This window comes from Phaseolus vulgaris, chromosome 9 (assembly GCF_000499845.2).
Source record: "Phaseolus vulgaris cultivar G19833 chromosome 9, P. vulgaris v2.0, whole genome shotgun sequence".
In the NCBI taxonomy this organism is placed as follows: domain Eukaryota; kingdom Viridiplantae; phylum Streptophyta; class Magnoliopsida; order Fabales; family Fabaceae; genus Phaseolus; species Phaseolus vulgaris.
Window position 1 is genome coordinate 10813532 of NC_023751.2, and position 20861 is coordinate 10834392.

A 20861-nucleotide genomic window follows, 5' to 3' on the forward strand; every position below is an offset into this window, starting at 1 on the left:
TTGGACACACGTATCAGACACTGATACTCGTAAAACACACATATCGATGAAGTATATAATTCAAAAATATTTGTTGAATTTTTAAAAATTCTAGCAAAGTTCTAACACAATTATAAAAATGAGTCAATTTTTTAAAAACTCAAACTTATTGTATAAATTTTAATATGATTATAAAAATAGGAAACAAATCCTTTTGAACCAGTCACGAGAAACATCTTTGTGCTAAAAAAAATGAAACATCCTTATGAACATAAATCTTTATTGTCAATTTATATAATTCATAATTATATAATATATAGATCCGTGTTTCCGTCTTATGAACATAAATCTTTATTGTCAATTTATATAATTCATAATTATATAATGTATAGATCCGTGTTTCCGTCTCCACATTTTAGATATTATACGTATCTATGTCTCTGTATCTATAAGAAATAGTAACAAATGAGTTTAATAAATTATGTTTGCTTACATGGCAAAGGCGCTTATGAGATGTATATAGAGTGGGTTGAATAGTTGTTTTGTTGTTATCCAAATTGAGGCACCCACCATTTGTAGTGGGAACCACAGAATGTCACTTTTGCGGTTGAAAAATGACAGGCGAGGCAGGAAAGGGTCGGGCTATGCAGTTGTGGTAGTCGTGGACTGCATTGTTACCTTGCCTTTCACTAAGGCAAGAAGCTGGATATAATTTAGGCATCCTTGATTGTGTGTGGTTCTCTTTTCCTTATCCCTACCCCAAATCTTTAAACTCCTCTATATATAAATAACATGCATTATCTTCTTCAGAAGCCCCTCTTAATCCCTTATTTTGTGTAACACACAACCATGTCAGATAAACTAAATGGGTTGCCTGAGGACAAAGCATGGCAAGAGCTGAAGCTCCCAGACTTGCTGAACACTGATGCTGTTAGAGAAATCCATGCAACTATTGAAAAAGAATGGGATTTCCTTCAAAGGTCAGCTTGCCAAACTGCTGCGGGAAGGGCTCTGTGGAAGCATGCCATCCATGATCCACTCGCTGATTTACTGGCAGGGGAAACTTACTTGAAAAACCTCCATGAAAAGATCAAGAAAGACCGTCTCAACAATGCTCGTGAAATTTCTGGAGTCATTCTTGCTGTACGAACCCTCTGGTTTGATTCTAGGCTAGAAGATGCCCTTAATTCCCCTAGTGGCAGAGCAGCTCAGGTTGTTCTCCTTGGCGCAGGTTTGTCCACACTCAGCCATTAATTTAATTTTGTATAAACAGCTTTCGTCTTTTTTTTTTTTAATTAATATTGGTAACAGTAACTGATCAGTTAACCAACCGTTATTTTGAGGTGCGAATCTATTAAGTTACTCAGAATAAGTAATTATTATGTTGGCCAAATGTGGCTGTGCGATTTTGTAGCCTCTCAAACACAATAATAGCGTTAGGCTAAAACATTGGGGACATTTGGGTGAAATTACTAACGCCTTCAAGATCACGTTACAAGCTATTTAAAGGCCACCTCATTGATTTTGACAAACCGATTCGTTTATCATCACTAGCCATTTTTTGGACCACAGTCTATCTAACCATGAGCTAAACATAATCAATGACATCACCATCTAGTGCATCTGTCCATATTTTTACTCACGCCATTCCAGATAATTTTTTTGCAGCACAAATTCCTCAGAAATTAGGTTGTTAACAATCCATGCCTAAAGCATTATATTTACCCTGCTAATTCCATATACTCGTAATTTTCCCGTACACAAACTATATATTGATGAAGTTGTGGAAGTTTTAATGTAGGAATGGACACGAGAGCATATCGTTTGAGTTGCTTGAAGGACAGTGATGTGTATGAGGTGGACTTTTCGGGAGTGTTAGAAGTAAAGACCACTATTTTACAAGCAGCCGAGGACTCCGCATACGACTCGCAGCATATTATGTCCAAAGCGAAATCCTTAACCAGAGTAGCAGCCGACATAAGAGAAAATGACTGGATGGAAAAGCTTGAGATTGCAGGATACATGCCTCAAAAGAGCACTGTTTGGATTCTAGAAGGTATAATCTACTATCTCACCCAATCCCAAGCCATGCAAGTGCTGAGAATTTTAGCTAACAAATGCTCCTTAACCCACACAGTCCTCTTAGCAGACTTCATGAATAAGTCATCAACCACTCTATCCAATTCAGCCTTCCAATTTTACAGCGATTGGCCAGACCATCTATTGCCATCCATAGGGTTCACTAATGTAAAACTTTCACAAATTGGAGACCCAGATGCCCATTTTGGTCTCTTAAATGATCCATTAAACCTCTTCAACAAGCTCCGCAGTTTGCCCAGATCGCTACAAACAAATCCAGACGATGGGAAGCCATGCTGCCGATTGTACTTGGTGGAAGCTTCTGGTTCACCTGATCAAAATGTTTCACATAATGGGCCAACCACTCAGGCTTGATATGTATAACCACCTTGTCTCCAATTCATGTCTAATCGTAATCTTGTCTAGATGCATCCTCGTTAATTGTATTGTACAACTAGCACATGGGAAGTAGGTATCACATTTTAATTTGCAAATTCGTCCAACAATTGTTGGCCAATATATCATGTCGCTCGTATAATTTATATTCTACACCGTCGGCGAAGTGCCGTGGGGTAAACTATATAAATAACCTAAGGACCTCAGCCTTTCTTTTCTCTTTCCAGTTCTTAATGGAAGAATTCAAGTCTCTTCTGTGCGTAAAATGATGAAAATAATGCTAGTAAATAAATAATGCAGTTATGTCTTACAAATACACCCAGTCATAACTAACAAAACCTGGCTAATGTCAAATCTTTCACTCTATAAAATTGAAGCAACAAATATTGAATGTTCAGAGCAATTTTTTTAAAAAATAAAGAGCTGACAATCATTTTAATTTTGTGATCAATTGTTATATCTTATTCAACACATTTCTATGTGTGAATTTTAGTATTATAAAAAATTAATGTTTATTAAATATGTTGTGATATTACCTGATTATAAATAAAAAACTAAACTCTGAACGAAATTCTCACCTAATGAGGTATGTGAAGTAGCTCTTGTCTTGATTTGGCAGTTTCCAAGATGGGGGTTGTCCCATTTAAAAAATACATTTATTACTTTTCTCCCAAGTTTGAAAGTACACAAAAATCTTCAGCAACCATAACATAACTCCCCCCTCATTGAAATAGCAGTCTCTTTCAACAAGGCATATACGTATCTTTGTACCTTGGATTGGAGGAGTATCTATAAACTGATGACAACTGGGCAGTAAACATCAAAAAGAAAAATAAATAACTTGACAGAGTGCATATAGCATCAACAAAAATGTCCCATCTAAATTAGGTACCAGTACAAAAAGATAGCATCGATCAACAAAAAATACTTCCAGCTAAATCACACTACATCATTTAAGATATCGTGACAAATTTAGAATCTAAATTAGAGTAATAACGGATCCCGTATCGCATGCATTTATTTGATCCCTTTTGTTGAAAGCAGGACATTCCCCACACAGTTCCAAACAAAAAGGGAAACAGCCTTAGTTTAAGATTTAAAACGCTCATATTTTTTGGCTGATTTTAAGAAATCATTTCAGAACATCCTAGCATTTACCTTTACTTAGAAATTACCAAAGTTTATAACATATTCAGTATATCAAATTATGAACACATCCCGTAATATCAAAAGGATAAAGCTATTAAGAGCATGAGTGTTTCCTCTCCGAAACGATTCAGAGGATTGAATGCATTGAAAAAGAATATCAGATGTGTATTGACAGAGTGCTTACAGATTTTAGATTGAGAGAACAAATAAGTATTTTAAAGTACGGCAAGAGCATATTTTGGTATTCTCGGCAGTCAGCAAACCGGTGATAACAGATAATTGGTTATTTACACCAATAAGCTCCCTGAGGAACAAGAGAACGTATTAGCAAAGGCATAAACCCAAAGCCTTGTTCAGACAGTTTAGAGTCAAAACAATATTCAGGTCTATTTGTTGATGAAATTATACACTAACATTTGTCTGTTTGTCTGTTTTGAAAGTGCAATCTGTTATTGAAGTATAAGACTATAGATACGGCCCACCTTTTTCATTATGGTAGATAGTAACTAGAAAAATTTTAAAAAATCAAAGGAAAGTAGGCACTTGGAAAAACGAAGTGCTGAATTCATAGGATATAGACAGAAGCACATACTTGCGCGATTTTTTAAGGATCAACTTTCCACATCAAAAAGTAGGAGAGGCTATTCTTTACAGTTAGGTTTCAACTTTCAAGGCAATCCCTGATTCCCTGCTCAAATTTGTCGAGATCAGATATGGTATCTGATACAGCATCCGCTATCTTTTCTCTGGGAAAAAAAAGAAGGATTTTAGGGACAACCCATTGATACAATAATCAGGTAATAAGCACCCGAATAATAAATAAAATTAAAACAAGCAACAATAACTTTGAAAGATAAAACTTGGTCTCCTTAATACTTGAAGAGGGTAGAAAAAAAAACAGGAAACCAAGACAGGCAGCAAATCATGAGGAAAAAAATCATATAAACCAACACTTTTATAATTTAATCCATAATAGATAAATCCTTCCAAGCATTAAAAAACAAACAATTAAAGAGATTTTATGATTTAATCCAAATAGATAAATCCTCCAAAACATTAATAAACAAACAATTAAAGAGAGGCAATAAAATCAAGTCTTTTGGATGAAGCCCCCTTTGAATCAAATGCAAGAACATCTTATTTTAATTGTTAAAAACAGAAGAATAAATCTTAAGAAAGTTTCAAAATAAATCCAACCTATGTTTCGGAACATTCAACCAGCTTAACTACTACTTTTCAGAAACTAAGAACTTCTCAAACAAAATTCCCAGTTCTCCTCATTTTTTGTACATCAAGCCAATAAAAAATTACAAGTTCATTCCAAGTCACAAAACCTCAGGTACTGCTCTCATTCATCAAGTAATTGATATTAAGTGCAGTTAGGCATAACATGAAATAAATTGTAACAAAAAAATGAAGTGAATATTATTCATTAATAGTCAATACTAAGATTTGGGGGTCAATGAACTAGGTTCACTTCTTTCACAAATAACATAGAGAATTTTCTTGAATAAAAAATAGTCTTTCTAAAAGATATTCCTGGAAGCAACTACGACAGCAAAAATACCTATGCGATGCAAGTTGAATGTTGGTTTCACTTGCCATCCCACTGATAGTGCTGAAAGATCTGCATTTTAAGAAGCGATGTGGTAAACAAACATTCATCTTTAGATGCAATCAAATTAAATGAACAGCATGTATTTTGCTAAGAAATATGGAAAACCACGGTTCAGGAGAAAGAAATAACAGAAATTTAGGAATTTGATATCAGCTGTCAAGAACTAACTCTCCTGAAAACCCAGGAATAACTTCGTTACATTATCATATACCCCATCATGGAAGAGCCACCTGGGCTCCAAGGGAATACATAAATGAGAAGGCCAACTTCAAGTGTTAAGTTTCAGTTTTATCAAAACAAATTGGAGAGGCAAGGATCAAACTATTGAAACACTTGGGACTTAGCTCTGATATCATACGAAAAAATTATTCTCCTAAAACTTCAACGGGTTAAGGTTCGTTGTATTTGTTACATTTCTATCAGTTATCACGACACAAGAAAACCTCTTAATAATATTCATAACTGAAAGTAGAAATCTATCTCCATTTCTGCACAGCAGTCCCTTTTATAAGCATGATAAACTAGAATAGTCAGTAATAATCCCCCTAGAAATTTTGCAATCCAAATAATATCCTTATAGGAACATAATTGTATCAGAATTGCCATAAATTTATCCAAAATAACTACATAGATGCTCTGAACCTAATTAATTACGCCAAAACTCCATCTCAACCATTAAAACCAAAATATTTAGTTATACTAGGCCTACCTTTGTCCTGCTTCATATTGGTTAAAGAAAATTGCGACATATAATGAAATAAAATGTGAAACGCTGGAAACAAAATCTTCCAGATAATCATGCATAGAAATTAAATGATTTTGCCACTGCATTGCACTTCAAACTGCTCACTTTGTTGTAAACTACAAAGAAATATCATTAAGCAGCCTGGACACTTAGACTAAACAAGAAATGCATTAATAATTTTGCTATGCGGGGCCAAAATATTTCTGCTTGGGATCAGTCAGTTTCTTGAGATTTAAAAACAATTCAAGTTCAATTACACCATTTGCTTGTATATGTGCATTAGACATAAAATATTAAATAATAACAAATTAAAAGAGAATTTGAGAGCCACAAGTTGGTGCAGTAAGCTACAGCACAACAATGCTAGAAATTGGATACCTTGTAAGATTATCTAGCAAAGCTTCGGCTTTCAACTTTACAGGATCCTTATTTCCAAGCAACGAAGCCGCATTCTTCACAATCAACCGAAATGTGCACACCTGCGCATAAAATGACAGTGGAGGCTAATTATGTCTCTATCCAAATGATTCTTGCACTTGAGTAGTAGCATGCTTTTTTGGGGACAGGGACAACAGCAAAATAAGATCCCCAGAGGGAAAGAATGGGGATGGAAATAATATTTCTGGCTTTGGTGAGAGAAGAAAGAGAAGAAATAATTTTTAGAAAATGGTGAGACCCGCTTTTTAACATATTTCTATTCATCTCTTTCCTTATCTATTCTCTATTTCTCTTCAACCCTCTCTCCTTATCTACTCTTTATTTTTCTTCAACCAAACACCTTTTAGTTGTCTATTTCTACTCTACCAACATATATTCATCCTATCTATTTCTCTCCTTCACCAAACAAAATATAAAAGTCTCCTTTTAACAGCCTTAAATAATGCTAAAAGAAATGTCCCGTTTTGCACAAGAAACTTATTACTAATAATTTGAAGATATTTACACCGCCAGTCAATAAAATATTATTTTAGATATGGTCTTAAAATAGGAAAAAAAACAGTATTTTAACTGATAGCTTAAATTTTTTTAATACTATAATATAACTGATTAACATGTGTGGTAAGTTTATTTACTTTTAGATAATACTTTAAAAATAATATTAAATAGGATTTTTTATTGGTGCATAATAATGCATGCCTATGAAACTCTTTAAATGATAAAATTTGGTTGTAAAAAGTATTTTATAACATTTGGTACTATAAACAGTGTAGATTATTTTAACTCTGACATGTATAAAAGTTAAAATCACATTTTCCAGTAAACTATTTTATTTAAAAATTCGAGTGATCGGTTTTTGGAATATGAAAACATTTTGATAATTGACTCAATTACCGTAGTTGATTACTATTTTTCTATTATGTCATCCAAACCCTAATCAGTGAAACATGCGAGACGTTGGAATTATGCAAGGCATTAGAGGGCGAACACAAACCTCTACTCCACTCTTGGCTTGGAAACTGACGAAAGAACTCCGGTCCTGAGGTACGCAATCCCTAGCAGCAGATATAAATAGCTGCCGAATCTTCTCTAAATCCTCATCCGTATAAGTAGCGTCGGTTTTCGCTGCAAATGGAACCGAATCGAAAACTGGTCAAGCTACGAAGCATTGCAGGCGAGTAAAGGGGAAAAAACGTACTGAGAGTGAGATAGGCAGAGCGAAGGATTTGGCGGGAGGCATCCACGGGGTCCAATAGGAACTTGGAGGCCTTCCGTTTCTGCTCTTTCAGCCAATTCTTTGGTCCTGCTGCGCAACAATTTCAATAATTAGGGTTTTCTCGAATGCGACGAGAAGCAGCGAATGTAGCTGGGGAAGTAGAAGAAGAGTGGTGCCTACAGATGCCAATGTCAATGGCGGAGGCAGGTGGAGAGAGCGCGAGGAAGGAGAGCAGAGCGATGTCTCTGCGAGAGAGAACTGAGTAAGGGGAAGAGGAAACGGTGCGTTTTGCAGGGAGTGAAGAGCGCGCCGTATCGGTGGACAGAAATATGGCTGAAAAAGAAGAAATGGTGGAAACGACCGTTGGCAACGGCATCGCAAATGCTTGCTTTTGCTCACTACGTTACCTTTGCGCGATTCTTCCGGGTCCAATTGTTTCTTCTTTCGTTCTCTACATAATTTCCATACCAATATATAAGGGGAAGTTAATATCGTTTTCTTAGGGATATAATAAACATATATCTCGAGGGAAAGTGTTACCATTTCATTTTCTAACCATTTTGATGATTTTTTTAGTTTAATGAATTTTACTCTTTTTTTGTGCTTGATTTTAAATTTTGCAGAATAATTCTTTATCTTTAAATATTTGATATTTTCCAGCACTTTTTAGTTATAGGTAATTTAATATTAAAAAAATATTAATTAAGATAATCAAAGTAATACAAAATATCTTAAATTAAGAAAAATAGATTATTTCTAAGTATATAGTTTAATTAAATAATATTTTTATCATTTAACATAAATAAGATAACTATATATATTATTTTTACTTTTTTATTTAATAATTTAATTTTAATATTATACTTTATTAAAAAATTACAATTTACTTAGACTCTTATAATTTATTTTCTATAAATTATTTGTATATTATAACTTTAAACATATGTAATATAATTTATTTGTTAATATCTCACAAACAACAAATTTTTCTTCAAACATTATTTTTTATTATTAAATATGGTTTATGATTTTAGAGTTATTGATTATAATATATTAAAAATTATGTTATAACTAAAAATCTAATCCAGATACAATCCAAAGTGGATTGGATTTAAAATCCATATCCACTTTAACTAGATCAAATATATTTGGATTTTTTTTAAATCCATTTAAAGTGGATTGAATCCAGATTAAATCCATTTTGTTAATTATATTAAATCCACTTTGTCAATTACATTAAATTCATTTTGATATGGATAAAGACTAACTTGGCTCGAACTGGGCCTAAGCCGACTCAACTTGAACACAGACCAACTCGGCTCTACATTGACCCCGACCTAGACGACTCGACATCGGTCCGGGCCCGGACGACTTGACACTGGCCCGGCCCACTCGACATCTGACCGAGCCCAGCTTGCTTGACATCGGCCCGGGCCCGGTCGGGTCGACATCGGCCCGAACCCGGTCGCCTCGACATCGGCCCAGGCCCAGTCGTCTCGACATCTGCCCGGGCTCACTCGCCTCGAAATCGGCTCAGTCTCGCTCGCCTCAATCGGGCTGGGCCTGCTCGAGTCGACATCGGCCCGGGCCCGCTCGACTCGACTTTGGCCTGGGCCCGGTCGACTTGACATCGACCCGGGCCCGCTTGACTCGACATCGGCCCGAGGCCGCTCGACTCGACATCTGTTCGGGCCCAGTTTGCTTGACATCGGCCCGGGCCCGCTCGCCTCGAAATCGGTCCGGGCCCGCTCGCCTCGACATCGGTCCGGTCCCGATCGTCTCGACATCGACCAAACCCGCTCACTTCGACATCGATTTGGATTCGCTCGGCACGACATCGGCCTGGGCCTAAATGACTCAAAATCGGCCCGAACCCGCACGACTAGACATCGGCTCGGACTCGGACGACTCAACATTGGCCCAAGCTCGAATGACTAGATATCGGCCCTGGCCCCCTCGGCTCGACATCGGCTTGGACCCTCTTGGCTCGACATCAGTCCGGGCCCGCTCGGCTTGACATCGGTCCGGGCCCATTCAGCTCGACGTGGACTTGGGTCAACTTTGCTCAACCTGCGTCTAAATTGTCTTGGCTCAACCTGGATCGGGCCAAGTCAAAATCCAACCCAAAATACAAATTGGATAATCCAAAAATGTATCCAATCCATCTCTAAAAATCCATATCCAATTAAATGGATTGGATTTGAAATAAATCCATTTAAATGGATCAAAACTAATATGAATTTGAAAAATTATGGATTGGATTTTGTAATTTGGATTTTTCCCACCTTTAGTTATAACCATCACTCTTTTATTTTTTCATCCTTAACAGTTCAAAACCAACACTTATAATGTAATTTGTTCATGATATATGATATATTGAACATGTTTTGTTATTAATCATTCTTTACTTGAAATCATAAATATGTTATTATAAAATAAAATTATATACAACTTTTATAGACAATTTTATAAAAGAAAAAATTATTACTGGAAGACCTATAAAAGAAAAAATTATTACTATAACTATTTTAGTAAGGACCTAAAATATAATTAGACCTAAAATATACTTTTAAAATAAAGTAATATAATTAGAATGATACTTATATATTTTATTATTGAAATAAAAAGTTGATACATAAAGAAAAAAATTAGTCGTTAATTTTGATTTTTTTTTCTCTTTTGTTTATTCGACAATTTGATTCATTTGACAATTATATTTGTTCCTACTAGGGAGATAGAACCTAAAGAACTGTTGAAGTCTTCTTCTCCTTGCTTTGGTCGGTCAGGTTGCTGGGTGATGAACTGAGATTCTTCTCGTCCTCCTGCTTTTCCTTCAGCACTCGGTCTCGGTGAACACCGGATGGTGGGTACCTGCAAAGGCACTCCAACGCTCAAGTTAGTAAAGTGGGTGATGGTGTTCTGGTAGGTGAACATTAATAAATGACATACCTTACTCTTTGGATGTGTGTTATTTATATTATTCTAATGGACCTACCTTGTTGGGCCCGTTTATCGGAGTGGACCCTCCTTAGGGTTGTATTACCTAATTCTTAATGACAGATTAACTTCACTGACCTTGGTTTGACCATTAGCGGTAATATGGGTCGGTCGTCGGCCAGGTTTCCCTGGTCTCGGTCGCCTCGGCCAAGTCTCTAGGGTCTCGACAAGGTAGGCCAGGTTTCGGTCGTCTCGGCCAAGTCTCTCAGGTCTCAGCCAGGTTTCCCTAGTCTCGGTCGTCTCGGCTAAGTCTCTAGGGTCTCGGCCAGGTAGGCCAGGTTTCGGTCGTCTCGGCCAAGTCTCTCAGGTCTCAGCCAGGTTTCCATGGTCTCAGTCGTCTCGGCCAAGTCTCTAAGGTCTTGGCCAAGTAGACCAGGTCTCGGGCAGCCAGGTGGGTCTCGGTTAGGGAGACCAAGGATCGGTCTCACCCATACCGATACAATATTATTTTTTAAATCTTGATAGGGATTAGGGTAAAGTTATTCAATCATATCTTTGTTCATAAGTTTCTTTCAGTTTAATTTTCTTTAGAATTAGTTCTGCATTTTTCATGCTATCTTGGTAAATGTGTTTCCATTTGGTGTTTGTGGTCTTGGGATTACCTTTGTTACTTAAAAATCCTAATGATGTGATTTGATCATGTTTTCCGTGCATGTTAGGTTAACTTTGTGTTTTGTGGAAGTTAGAGTTCCTGGATGTGAATGTGATGTGATAATGAGTTCCAAATTTTTCTTGCAAAGAATGTGGTAATGTGTAATATAAATGTTTTTCTTTCAGATTACACACGGCCCTTAACAATGTTCCTTCGCATTGAAACCTTGCACTTGGGGTAAGCACGACAATGATAGGAACACGCACGGAAAATAGTGTCTTGGGTTCAGTGGCTTCCTCTTTCTACGTTTTTCTAAGGGAAGTTTCTTCATGTTCGAAGATTATGAATAAGTAATAATAAACTAAGAAAAAAAATGTGGAGAAGACGAACCCAAACAAATTCTTGTTATTGCTCCTGAAGTTTTTCCTTATCTTCTTACTCTATTCTGCTATGAAATTTAACCATCTAAAATTAACAAATAAAAAACAAACAAAACAAACATTTGTACAACACAATAAGATACCTTCTTTACGTAATGCTATTGGTGACCAAACCCACGATTTCTAATTTGAAGGTGGTCTTTTCAAATCTAAAATTTATAAAAAGTCAAGATGATTGTACTATCGAAAAGCAAAACTTAAAAGAAGAAAATATAGAAGAATAACAGAAAAATAAATGGTTAAATGGTGATGACAAAAAAAATCAGAAAATCAGATTGAAAGTATCTTTTTCGTAAAACATGATAAAATGAGAATATATTTAAGTCAGTGTTCGATATGATTTTACATGAAAGAGGAAAGGAAAAAGAAAAGAAAATGAGAAGTAGGATAAAAAAAAGAAAATGTAAAGTAAGGTAAAAAAAAGAAAATAGAAAGTAAGATAAAAACAAAAAGTGGGAAGTAGTATGAAGTAGGATGGATAGGTAGGTTTATACATAATGAATATATTGAGATTCAATAGGAACTAAATAAAGAGAAATAACAAATCTCTTTAAATCAATTTGAAAACGATTATCAATAAAATTACAAAATGTAGAATTATTTAATATAATGAAAGGTTGTTATAAGAGTAAAATAAAAAACAAAATGATTATAAAAAAAAATCTTTTTTATATATAAATATAGATTATTTAATTAAAAAAATTCTCACTAATTAGTAGCTTTAGTTAGTTAAAGAATTAAGAATTTTTTATTAGTAATGATTGGAGAATACATGAAAAATGATAAGAAATGTATTGATACGTAACTCTCGATAATTTTATTTTTGAATGAAATTGATAGATTCCGTGGCATTCACGTGGGGATAAAGCTTGTGGTGTTAAGTTAACGAGAGGAGGAAAATGGAGAAAAAGAAAAGAAGGGTTAAGAAAAAAAAAAAAAAAGATCACATCATCATCATCATTTGATTCCGATCCTTTTCTGAGTATTGACTAACTATTGAGTGAGTATGGGAAATGGAAACGAAACCAAAAAAAATTGTGGCCTGGCGCTACTTATCCACGCCAGAGCCAGAAATGAGCAGAGATTTACAAAAACAAACAACTCTCAGCACCAGCACGTTCCCTCGTTTTTCCTCCACGTGGCACGCCATCCATCTTCTCAATTTTCTCTCTCCCTCGTTTATTTTACTTCCACTAACATGCCATTACACATCTCGCATTTCAGAACCCAAATTTCCTTTCGTTTATGGCTTCTGTTGCTATTATTCCTCAAAGAAAAAAGGAGATAGATAGATAGATAGATGGTAATAAAATAGGTAGCACTAGGATAGGGGAATTGGTTCTTTCCCCAACATCAATTGATTATTACTATTATCTAATCCAAATTTCAGGGTGGGAATAATAATACGTTTAGGAGAGACATGCTAATATGGCAAAAGCGGTAAATGCTGGTGGAACTGCATTTCCATTCCCATTTCGAACTTCTTGTTGCATTCGCGTTTGCGCCTCAGACGCTAACTCTTCAGAGCCCGCAGCATCCGATTCCCTCCCATTCGCTCTCTCCACCATGCCCACGCCTATTTAATCGCTGCACGATGCGAATTCCCAAGAGGCACCTCACCTTTTCTCTCTCCAATTTCTCTCCCCAGCTCGCACCTCTTTTGTCTCCTCGCCTTCGCTTCGCTTCTCTAATCTGCGCCAAACGCCCTCACTCCGTCGCCAACGCCTCTTCACCAGGTCCGTTGCTTCCTTATCCTCTGTTTTTGTTTTTCTTTCTGCTCAATACGATTTCTTGTGCTCTAAGCTTTTTTAATTCAACAACACTTAGATACAACTGCTTTTCAATTGTCCCCTGATTGAATTGAATTGGACATGCTATTTGTTAACATTTATTGTAAACCTTGATTAACGACATGAAACTATAGTTTTAATTGTCCTTTCCTATTCTCCTGTGCTGTTGACTTGCGTACATGGTTAAACACTTCGTTTGTTGTGGATCATAGAGGTAGTAGCTACACCATTAGATGTGAAATACGGATTGGAGGGGAATATTCGATACTACTAGCATCTTAGAGGATTACTCTTCTTAATTCGGAGGTTAAATTTATAGGTGTTTCTCGGAGCCTAGCTTGGGGAATTCCTAGAGTTGGAACATAGCCTCGTGCATTGTACCTACGCTATAATTCTTTCACAAATCACATTCAAGGTATGATGTCTGAGTTATTTTTCAGGGAAGGGATTATAGTTCTTTTTTGCACGCTTCATTTAATTAGTTTTTAAACAGATGCATTTAGAAAGTTATGGAACTCGTTCTGCCAAGCTAATTCTTCTGAAAATAGGCAAAGCTATATTTTCATTATTAATTGCGTGGTTTTTTAAGCTTACGAACAGTGTTTCCTGATCATTTTCATTCTATTATTCTCTGCGCAGGCTTAAATTTATCAGGAGTTAATCCGTTGCACGCTCAATATTCAATGGACGGAAACCATGAAATTGGTGGACGTGATTCACGATTGGAGGGTTTGCCTGGTGCTGATGGCGGCAAACAGCCACGTGTATGGTCATCTCCTGAACATGGATTTAAAACTGAAATAGGCAAGCAGATATTCTGTAATCGATCACTGAATATGAAGAACATCGTTGCTGTGGGATTTGACATGGATTATACTCTGGCACAGTACAAGCCTGAAACTTTTGAATCTCTTGCTTATCAAGGCACAATTAAAAAGCTGGTTTATGATTTGGGATACCCTCTTGAGGTAATTTGTTTTGCTTTTCATGCATTAACCATGGTATAAGGGTCTTTGCTGATAAAAAAAATCATGATGCAAAGGTTGTTGTGATAGGTATTTTTTTACTTAGTTTACTAACTTCATCCCGGTTGACTTTTGTTAAAGAGTTTTTTTATTTGCACAATCTTTGCGGGTATGATGACGCTTACATTTTGTTATATTTGGCTAAAAGTCTTTTTATTTTTGCAGTTGCTAAATTGGTCTTTTAACTGGAAGTACATGGTCAGAGGCTTGGTTCTTGACAAAAAAAGAGGCAACATATTGAAGGTATAGACTGGATAAATGTTTTCTCATCACCAATTCCACCATTTAAATAGTATATTGGCAGCTTGCTTTAACTCTTTTTCTTTTCTATTTTTGTTTGATTGTTGGGTGAATGTATTCAGATGGATCGGCACAAGTATGTGAAAGTAGCCTATCATGGATTTAGAGAGTTGTCAAAAGAAGATAAAGTTGGAACTTATGGAAATACTTTATTACGTGATTCCTTTGATGAGCCGGATTATGCTCTAATTGATACTCTCTTTTCACTTGCGGAGGCCTACTTGTTTGCTCAACTAGTTGATTTCAAGGATAGCAATCCTGGCAAGATTCAAGAGGGTGTAGAGTGAGTCTTATTATTGCTTGCATAAATTTTATTTTTGAGATTTTTAAATGCTTTTTTTATACCAACAAAATACAAGTACTTGAGCCAATTTTTGTACATTCAAACATGAGGTAATATCTGATAATTTTTTTTGTAAGGAACTTAGTATGTTATCATTTATGATCGATACTTTACTAGGCTTCTTTATGTGTATGGACATACTTAGAAAACAAAATCTCTACATTTGACTTCAGTTGAGTCCTACTGAGGCATAGAAGGTTAAAGTAGCCTGCTGCCAATTGAACAATAATCTCACCTTACTGTTACCAAGCAGGCAGGTGAAATAAAGGAGTAGTGCTATAATTGGTATAAGGCTATTAACTTCTCTTTTTTCCCCTACAAATATTGGAAATTCATAATTGAGGTTGATCCGTGGTGCAACGATAAAGTTGTATCTTGGTGACCGATTGGCGATAGTGTCAAGCTGCGCCAGAGTAAGTCTCTCCCATATTTTTGCAAAGCGAGGAGCTTTCTTAAATTTGAGTACTTTTTTTATTGGAAATTTATAATTGGGTTTAACAGAGTAATGGATGAGCATTCTATCTATTTGTTTAGAAACCATCAGCCAGCCAGTAAATAGCTACTTGTATACATCATGATACACATCATGATACATATATCATTTATATGTTGTTCTTCCAGTTATGCTCGCATGTACAAAGATGTTCGAGCTGCAGTTGATTTGTGTCACCGTGATGGAACATTGAAGCAAATGGTTGCTAAAGAACCAAAAAGGTATGATAACCAATCAAAGCGAGAAATAGACAAACAATTATTATGCTAGCAATGAGATACTAAACTTTTGCTATACTAACTTTTTCTTTCTGAAGTTGTGTTCTTAAATTCATGTACTGCGAATGAATTGTTAATGAAATTATTGACTTTTTCATTTTTCTGTTGAATTTTATCCATCAGGTATATTAATGAAGACTCCTCAATAGTGCCCATGCTTGAAATGCTCAGAGACTCTGGTCGTGCAACATTTTTAGTGACAAACAGGTAGTCACGATTTCACCTAGACATTTTTAACAGTTGTCTTATCAGTAAATACTCAAACTATTCCATGTTTATTAATGATTGATGTAACGATTAATTTATGTTTAAAGGCATTATAGCATTGTTTTTTCTGTAAACTAACGCATGGTGCCAAGTGGGAAAGTCATGTGCAACGATACCAATTGGTATGCGCTGCAAGTGGAAAAGTGTTTTAAAATATAGTGAATGGATTTGATAGAAAATACTTTAAAAGGGTTTTTTAAAAAACACTAGTTGGTTTCCTTCTCTATGGAAGTTTTAACTAAGATTTTAAGACGTGATTTGCAGTTTATGGGACTATACAAACATTGTCATGAATTTCCTCTGTGGATCCAACATGGCAGATGTCAGTAACAATTTTTTCTGGCTTCAATACTTTGATGTTGTAATCACTGGCAGGTCATGTTCTTCTCCTATAACATGAACTTTGTTATATATATGTTTGGATTTATTATTCTGCATTGACGTGAATTTCTCCCTATATTATAGTCCTTTGATTTGCATACTTCACAAATAATGTTTGAAGGAACCAGGGACCTTGCTGATTTTACTCTTGTCTTGGTGCTGTTAATTGAATAGCATTTGGACACTACATGTCTTCCTCCCTTTTGCTGAAATATATATGAACTGGCTAAATATTCAATTTTAAACCGTGTTTCACTTTTACAACTGTTTTCAATTGGAAAAGTTAACTTTTCGGTGCCTTACAGCAATCAAATATATTGAAATTTGTAGATTTCCGTGCTAACCTGTTCAAGTCCACTATCCTACAGTGCAAAGCCGGGTTTTTTTCATGAGGAAAATCGTGCCAACCTATTTGAGGTTGTGCCCGAGACAGGAATGCTTCTCAATACAGATAATGGCTCTCCTATGCCCCAGGTTAGCACAATCGCACATCATTTTATTCTTTTGTCAGATCATGCATAAACCTTTTATATCTTTTTATTCAAAGGTGGGTAATACCTCAGCAAGGTTGTTCACAGAAGCAAAGAATCATGCTTGTCCAGTTTTCCAGGTATAATCATTATCATACTTAAAATAAAAAATCATTTGTTTGTATGTTTATGTAAACAATTTAAGTTAAAGTTGTTTTTAATACTCCGTCTTTATCCAATAAATGTTTTGACGATCAGCATTTCAGTATCATGTACTGATTGTAAATATCTGTTGTAGGGAGGCAATGTTGCTCATCTTCACAAACTGCTTTCCATTGAATCTAGTTCGCAGGTAATATTTTTTTAACATACACAATTGGTGGTAAGTTGCATCATGGTTTTCAGGTTTAAGTAGTTGATTATTTTTAAGTAGTTGCTGAGTTATGATTCAGGTACTTGATGATTGTCACTAAACTAAAGCTTCCTGTAAAAAATTGATTGGTTTATATGCAGGTTCTCTACGTTGGGGATCATATTTATGGAGATATATTACGAAGCAAAAAGGTTCTTGGTATATCCATCAATCCTTTTAACTATTCTGTTATAAAGATTTTCCATTTTTAATTGATTTAACTGTAATTTTGGAGATAAATGTGGTTATGATTGTAGGAGGGGAAATAATAATAACTGGTAATGTAATTGAGAAAGTGGACATTGATGTATGTTTGTTTATCTGTAGATACCCAATGTTTAATCCTCCTTATGATATTCACTTTTATTTGTGGATCTTACTTTAAGCTACTTAAATTTGATTTTGATTTTCATGTGTTCAATGAGCAGGATGGAGAACAATGCTTGTAGTCCCAGAGCTTAAAAAGGAAGTTAAACTCCTCTGGTCATCTAGGGATACCCGCAAGGTGCTTATGATTATTTTTGTCTATGATTAATTCTTTTTTTATGTTAATGATTTACTTAAAAAAAAAAAATTAGAGAAAAATATTGGTTTAAGTCTTGTATAAAAGAATTTGTGTGGTGGACTTCTGGCAGTTTAAACAAGGATTGCGTTTGCGTACTTCTGTTCTGACATGTCCATTTGCATCTAGGAAGATTTTTACATGAATAGTTTTGTGCAGGAACTTCAATTCTTGCGGAGTGAGCGTGACCGCATCGAGGATGAAATACATCATTTGAAGTGGTCTCTCAAGTAAGTATGACTCAGGTATCTCATATAGGTCTTTCCTTATTGTCGGCTTATTTTCTTAAAGAGTGGTGCACCATTTTTCAGATTCAAGAATCCAGATGCTGATTCCAAGCAGAAGTTATCTTCAGAACTTGATACATTGGAGGTTTGAGCCTTATAACCATTCCAATTCCATGAGTGGAACTCTAATTTCACATATTTGATAAGAGGCTATTTCTTTGGCAGCTTGAAAGAGAGGGAGTGAGATTAAGGCATCAAGAAGCTCAGAGAAAATTACATCAAAGGGTAAGAAGTTCTTTTGGAGTGTTTTTCATTATCTTTAGTTCCATTTCTTTCTATTACTCTGTCTGGAACAATTCCAATTGCAATACATCCAATTTACGCAGTATACACAATGTTGGTAATTTGCAATAAATCATTGCAGTTTCACGAGCCATGGGGTCAGCTTATGAAAACTGGTTATCAGAATTCTCGCTTTGCTCATCAGGTAAAAAATGTGACTTTATTTGGTGGTTTGATTTCTCTTCGTAAGTCATGAAAGCAAAATGATCTCATTGTATGAGGATTCTTCTGATGAACTTGCGTGATGCAGGTTGAGAGATTTGCTTGCCTGTATACCAGCCAAGTATCTAACCTAGGCTTGTTCTCTCCAGACAAGTATTACAGACCTAGTGAAGATTTCATGCAGCATGAATTTGGAATTGTGGCTTACGAGACACCAGACATTTAAGTCGAGTAATTTGGGGTAGTTTGAGTTTGGAAAGCGAATTCTGCTATGCCCCCGTGTTCAATATTCCGGTTCTCATCTCCCTTCTGTTTCATTGATTATAGCTCTGGTTAGCAATTCAAAGTGCTACATAATATTTAAACGTCTACTGCACGGGGTATAAAGAAGAATAATTCCGCATTCCAGCGTTGTATATTGTTTCGTTGGGCACTCAACAAAAAGTAATTAGTACCACTACGCAGTTGCAATTTACACATTACACTGATATAGTTCCATCAATTTTTCTGATTTGGCCCTTCTTCCGAGGGCCTAGAAAAAAAGTTTCATCCATTTTTTTGTGTGCTGATTTTAGTTTCCATCATTTTGTTATGAGTGGAGTTTCATCCTTTAATATACATAAAAATATTTATTTAATTTTTTCTAGCTGAGCATTTTTTTATTTGTCTTTATACATAAAATCTATCTTTTGTAGTCCTTATATTGCATTGTATTTTGTGTGTATATTATATATATATATATATATATATATGCATATATTTAAAAGAGCTGAAATATTAGATAACTTTTAAATATAAAGATAAAAGCAAAGTTTTCTTTTTTAAGTATGGAGATTAAATTTTGGCATTATAGCTTTTTTTTTGGTTTTTTCAATTTTGCCCCCCTCTTTGTAGAGGACTCAATTTGGCTCTCTTTTATTTTAAAATAACTCAATAAACTTCCTTCCATTAACATCGTTAGGTTACCTAATGAAAAATAACAATGTGACACTGATGGGGCTATACTTTCTAAGGTGGATATCGCCATTTACATTATATTAAGTGAGAGTAACTTTTGTATTCATATATGGTAAGATGTTTAAACATAAACCTAGAATCAACTTATATCTTGTATTTATCTTCAATTAGTTTATATTTTAACATGGGATGATAGAAAAAAAATCTCCAGGATGGATATATAAGAGTAAAATCTGCGAAATAAATTCATTGGTGTTATTAGTCCAATGGACCCACTTCAATAGGTATAAGTGTGACGGACCCACTACAAGTGTGTAACCTATGACTGTTTCTTCCTGCACCTCCATATCTTATTTTCTCACCTCCATAAATTTTCGTATTTCCAAAAATGTCCCTCTATAATATTTTGGATTGCGTAATCTGGAAGTCTTTTTTCAAATTTGTAATTAGCTTTCAGATTACATAATCCATAAGCCTTTTTTTAGATGCATGATTACTTTCCAGATTACATAATCTGGAAGTCTTTTTTAGCAGATTACATAATCCATAAGCCTTTTTTTAGATGCATGATTACTTTCCAGATTACATAATCTGGAAGCCTTTTTTAGCTTATGGATTATGTAATCCATAAGTCTTTTTTCAAATGCGTTACCGGATTTTATAATCCAGAAGCTATTCCATATGGGTGGCACGAGAAGGATAAAAATGTATTTTCATGTTTTATATGGAGGTGGCAGAAGAAGATATGGAGATGCAGGAAGAAACAATTGTGACCTATTAGTACAAAAGAGAGTGAGCACTACTTCTTCCTACACCTCCATAGCTTCTTGTGCCACCCCATACTACGTCTAAAAATACATTTTTATCCTTTTTGTGTCATCTCCATACATAATTTGGAAGATGTTTTCGGATCTGGAAGTGTTATTTAGATTTATAAAATCCATAAGTCTTTTGTGGATTTGAGAGAAACCTATGAATTAGGTAATCTGGATATATTCTGAATTACATAATCCGGAAGCTAATCTCATATCTAGAAAAGACTTATGGATTATGTAATTTGGAAACTAATCACGCATTTGAAAAAAGATTTTCAGATTACATAATCCAGAAGTTAATCTCATATCTAAAAAACTTTCAAGATAATGTAATCTGGAAGTTAATCTCATATCCAGAAAAGACTTTTGAATTATGTAATCCAGAAAC

The 20861-nt window shown here is 35.2% G+C and overlaps 3 protein-coding genes across 6 annotated transcripts; 2 read left to right on the forward strand and 1 right to left on the reverse strand.

Moving 5' to 3' along the window:
- Nucleotides 1–618: 618 nt before the first annotated feature.
- Nucleotides 619–2674, forward strand: LOC137822976 (uncharacterized). 2 transcript variants are annotated; one of them, XM_068628038.1, is made up of 3 exons: nucleotides 619–1210; nucleotides 1781–2035; nucleotides 2117–2674. In XM_068628038.1, the coding sequence occupies exons 1-3, from the start codon at nucleotides 829–831 to the stop codon at nucleotides 2431–2433; spliced, it is 954 nt and encodes a 317-aa protein (XP_068484139.1). In that variant the 5' UTR covers nucleotides 619–828; the 3' UTR covers nucleotides 2434–2674. The 2 variants fall into 2 exon arrangements, with proteins under 2 accessions (XP_068484139.1, XP_068484138.1); XM_068628037.1 differs by having other exon boundaries at nucleotides 1781–2674.
- Nucleotides 1896–8081, reverse strand: LOC137822977 (uncharacterized). Of its 2 annotated transcripts, XM_068628040.1 has the most exons (8): nucleotides 7801–8081; nucleotides 7603–7710; nucleotides 7399–7529; nucleotides 6345–6445; nucleotides 5171–5230; nucleotides 4196–4349; nucleotides 3788–3907; nucleotides 1896–3260 (listed from the first exon to the last, which is right to left on the reverse strand). In XM_068628040.1, exons 1-6 carry the CDS (start codon nucleotides 7994–7996, stop codon nucleotides 4265–4267), a joined length of 681 nt encoding a protein of 226 aa, XP_068484141.1. In that variant the 5' UTR covers nucleotides 7997–8081; the 3' UTR covers nucleotides 1896–3260; nucleotides 3788–3907; nucleotides 4196–4264. The 2 variants fall into 2 exon arrangements, with proteins under 2 accessions (XP_068484141.1, XP_068484140.1); XM_068628039.1 differs by lacking the exon at nucleotides 1896–3260 and having other exon boundaries at nucleotides 3711–3907.
- A 4552-nt stretch (nucleotides 8082–12633) lies between these two features.
- On the forward strand, nucleotides 12634–19254 carry LOC137822978 (uncharacterized). Of its 2 annotated transcripts, XM_068628042.1 has the most exons (18): nucleotides 13301–13385; nucleotides 13759–13854; nucleotides 14079–14407; nucleotides 14630–14707; nucleotides 14827–15047; nucleotides 15729–15821; nucleotides 16002–16085; nucleotides 16410–16520; nucleotides 16895–17000; nucleotides 17074–17136; nucleotides 17295–17348; nucleotides 17510–17567; nucleotides 17837–17913; nucleotides 18130–18200; nucleotides 18282–18342; nucleotides 18423–18482; nucleotides 18622–18684; nucleotides 18790–19254. In XM_068628042.1, exons 3-18 carry the CDS (start codon nucleotides 14123–14125, stop codon nucleotides 18925–18927), a joined length of 1623 nt encoding a protein of 540 aa, XP_068484143.1. In that variant the 5' UTR covers nucleotides 13301–13385; nucleotides 13759–13854; nucleotides 14079–14122; the 3' UTR covers nucleotides 18928–19254. The 2 variants fall into 2 exon arrangements, with proteins under 2 accessions (XP_068484142.1, XP_068484143.1); XM_068628041.1 differs by lacking the exon at nucleotides 13759–13854 and having other exon boundaries at nucleotides 12634–13385.
- The last annotated feature ends 1607 nt before the right edge of the window (nucleotides 19255–20861 follow it).

Excerpts from the sequence above, each read along its gene's own strand:
- LOC137822976 (XM_068628037.1), top strand. The coding sequence starts at position 829 with ATGTCAGATAAACTAAATGGGTTGCCTGAGGACAAAGCATGGCAAGAG. Across the intron at positions 1,211-1,780 it reads GGTTGTTCTCCTTGGCGCAG|GAATGGACACGAGAGCATAT; the intron begins GTTTGTCCACAC and ends GTTTTAATGTAG.
- LOC137822977 (XM_068628040.1), bottom strand. The coding sequence starts at position 7,996 with ATGCCGTTGCCAACGGTCGTTTCCACCATTTCTTCTTTTTCAGCCATA. Across the intron at positions 7,530-7,602 it reads CTCTGCCTATCTCACTCTCA|CGAAAACCGACGCTACTTAT; the intron begins GTACGTTTTTTC and ends TTCCATTTGCAG. Across the intron at positions 5,231-6,344 it reads TTGCTAGATAATCTTACAAG|ATCTTTCAGCACTATCAGTG; the intron begins GTATCCAATTTC and ends CTTAAAATGCAG.
- LOC137822978 (XM_068628041.1), top strand. The coding sequence starts at position 13,094 with ATGCTGGTGGAACTGCATTTCCATTCCCATTTCGAACTTCTTGTTGCA. Across the intron at positions 17,914-18,129 it reads CATCTAGGGATACCCGCAAG|GAACTTCAATTCTTGCGGAG; the intron begins GTGCTTATGATT and ends AGTTTTGTGCAG. Across the intron at positions 18,201-18,281 it reads CATTTGAAGTGGTCTCTCAA|ATTCAAGAATCCAGATGCTG; the intron begins GTAAGTATGACT and ends ACCATTTTTCAG.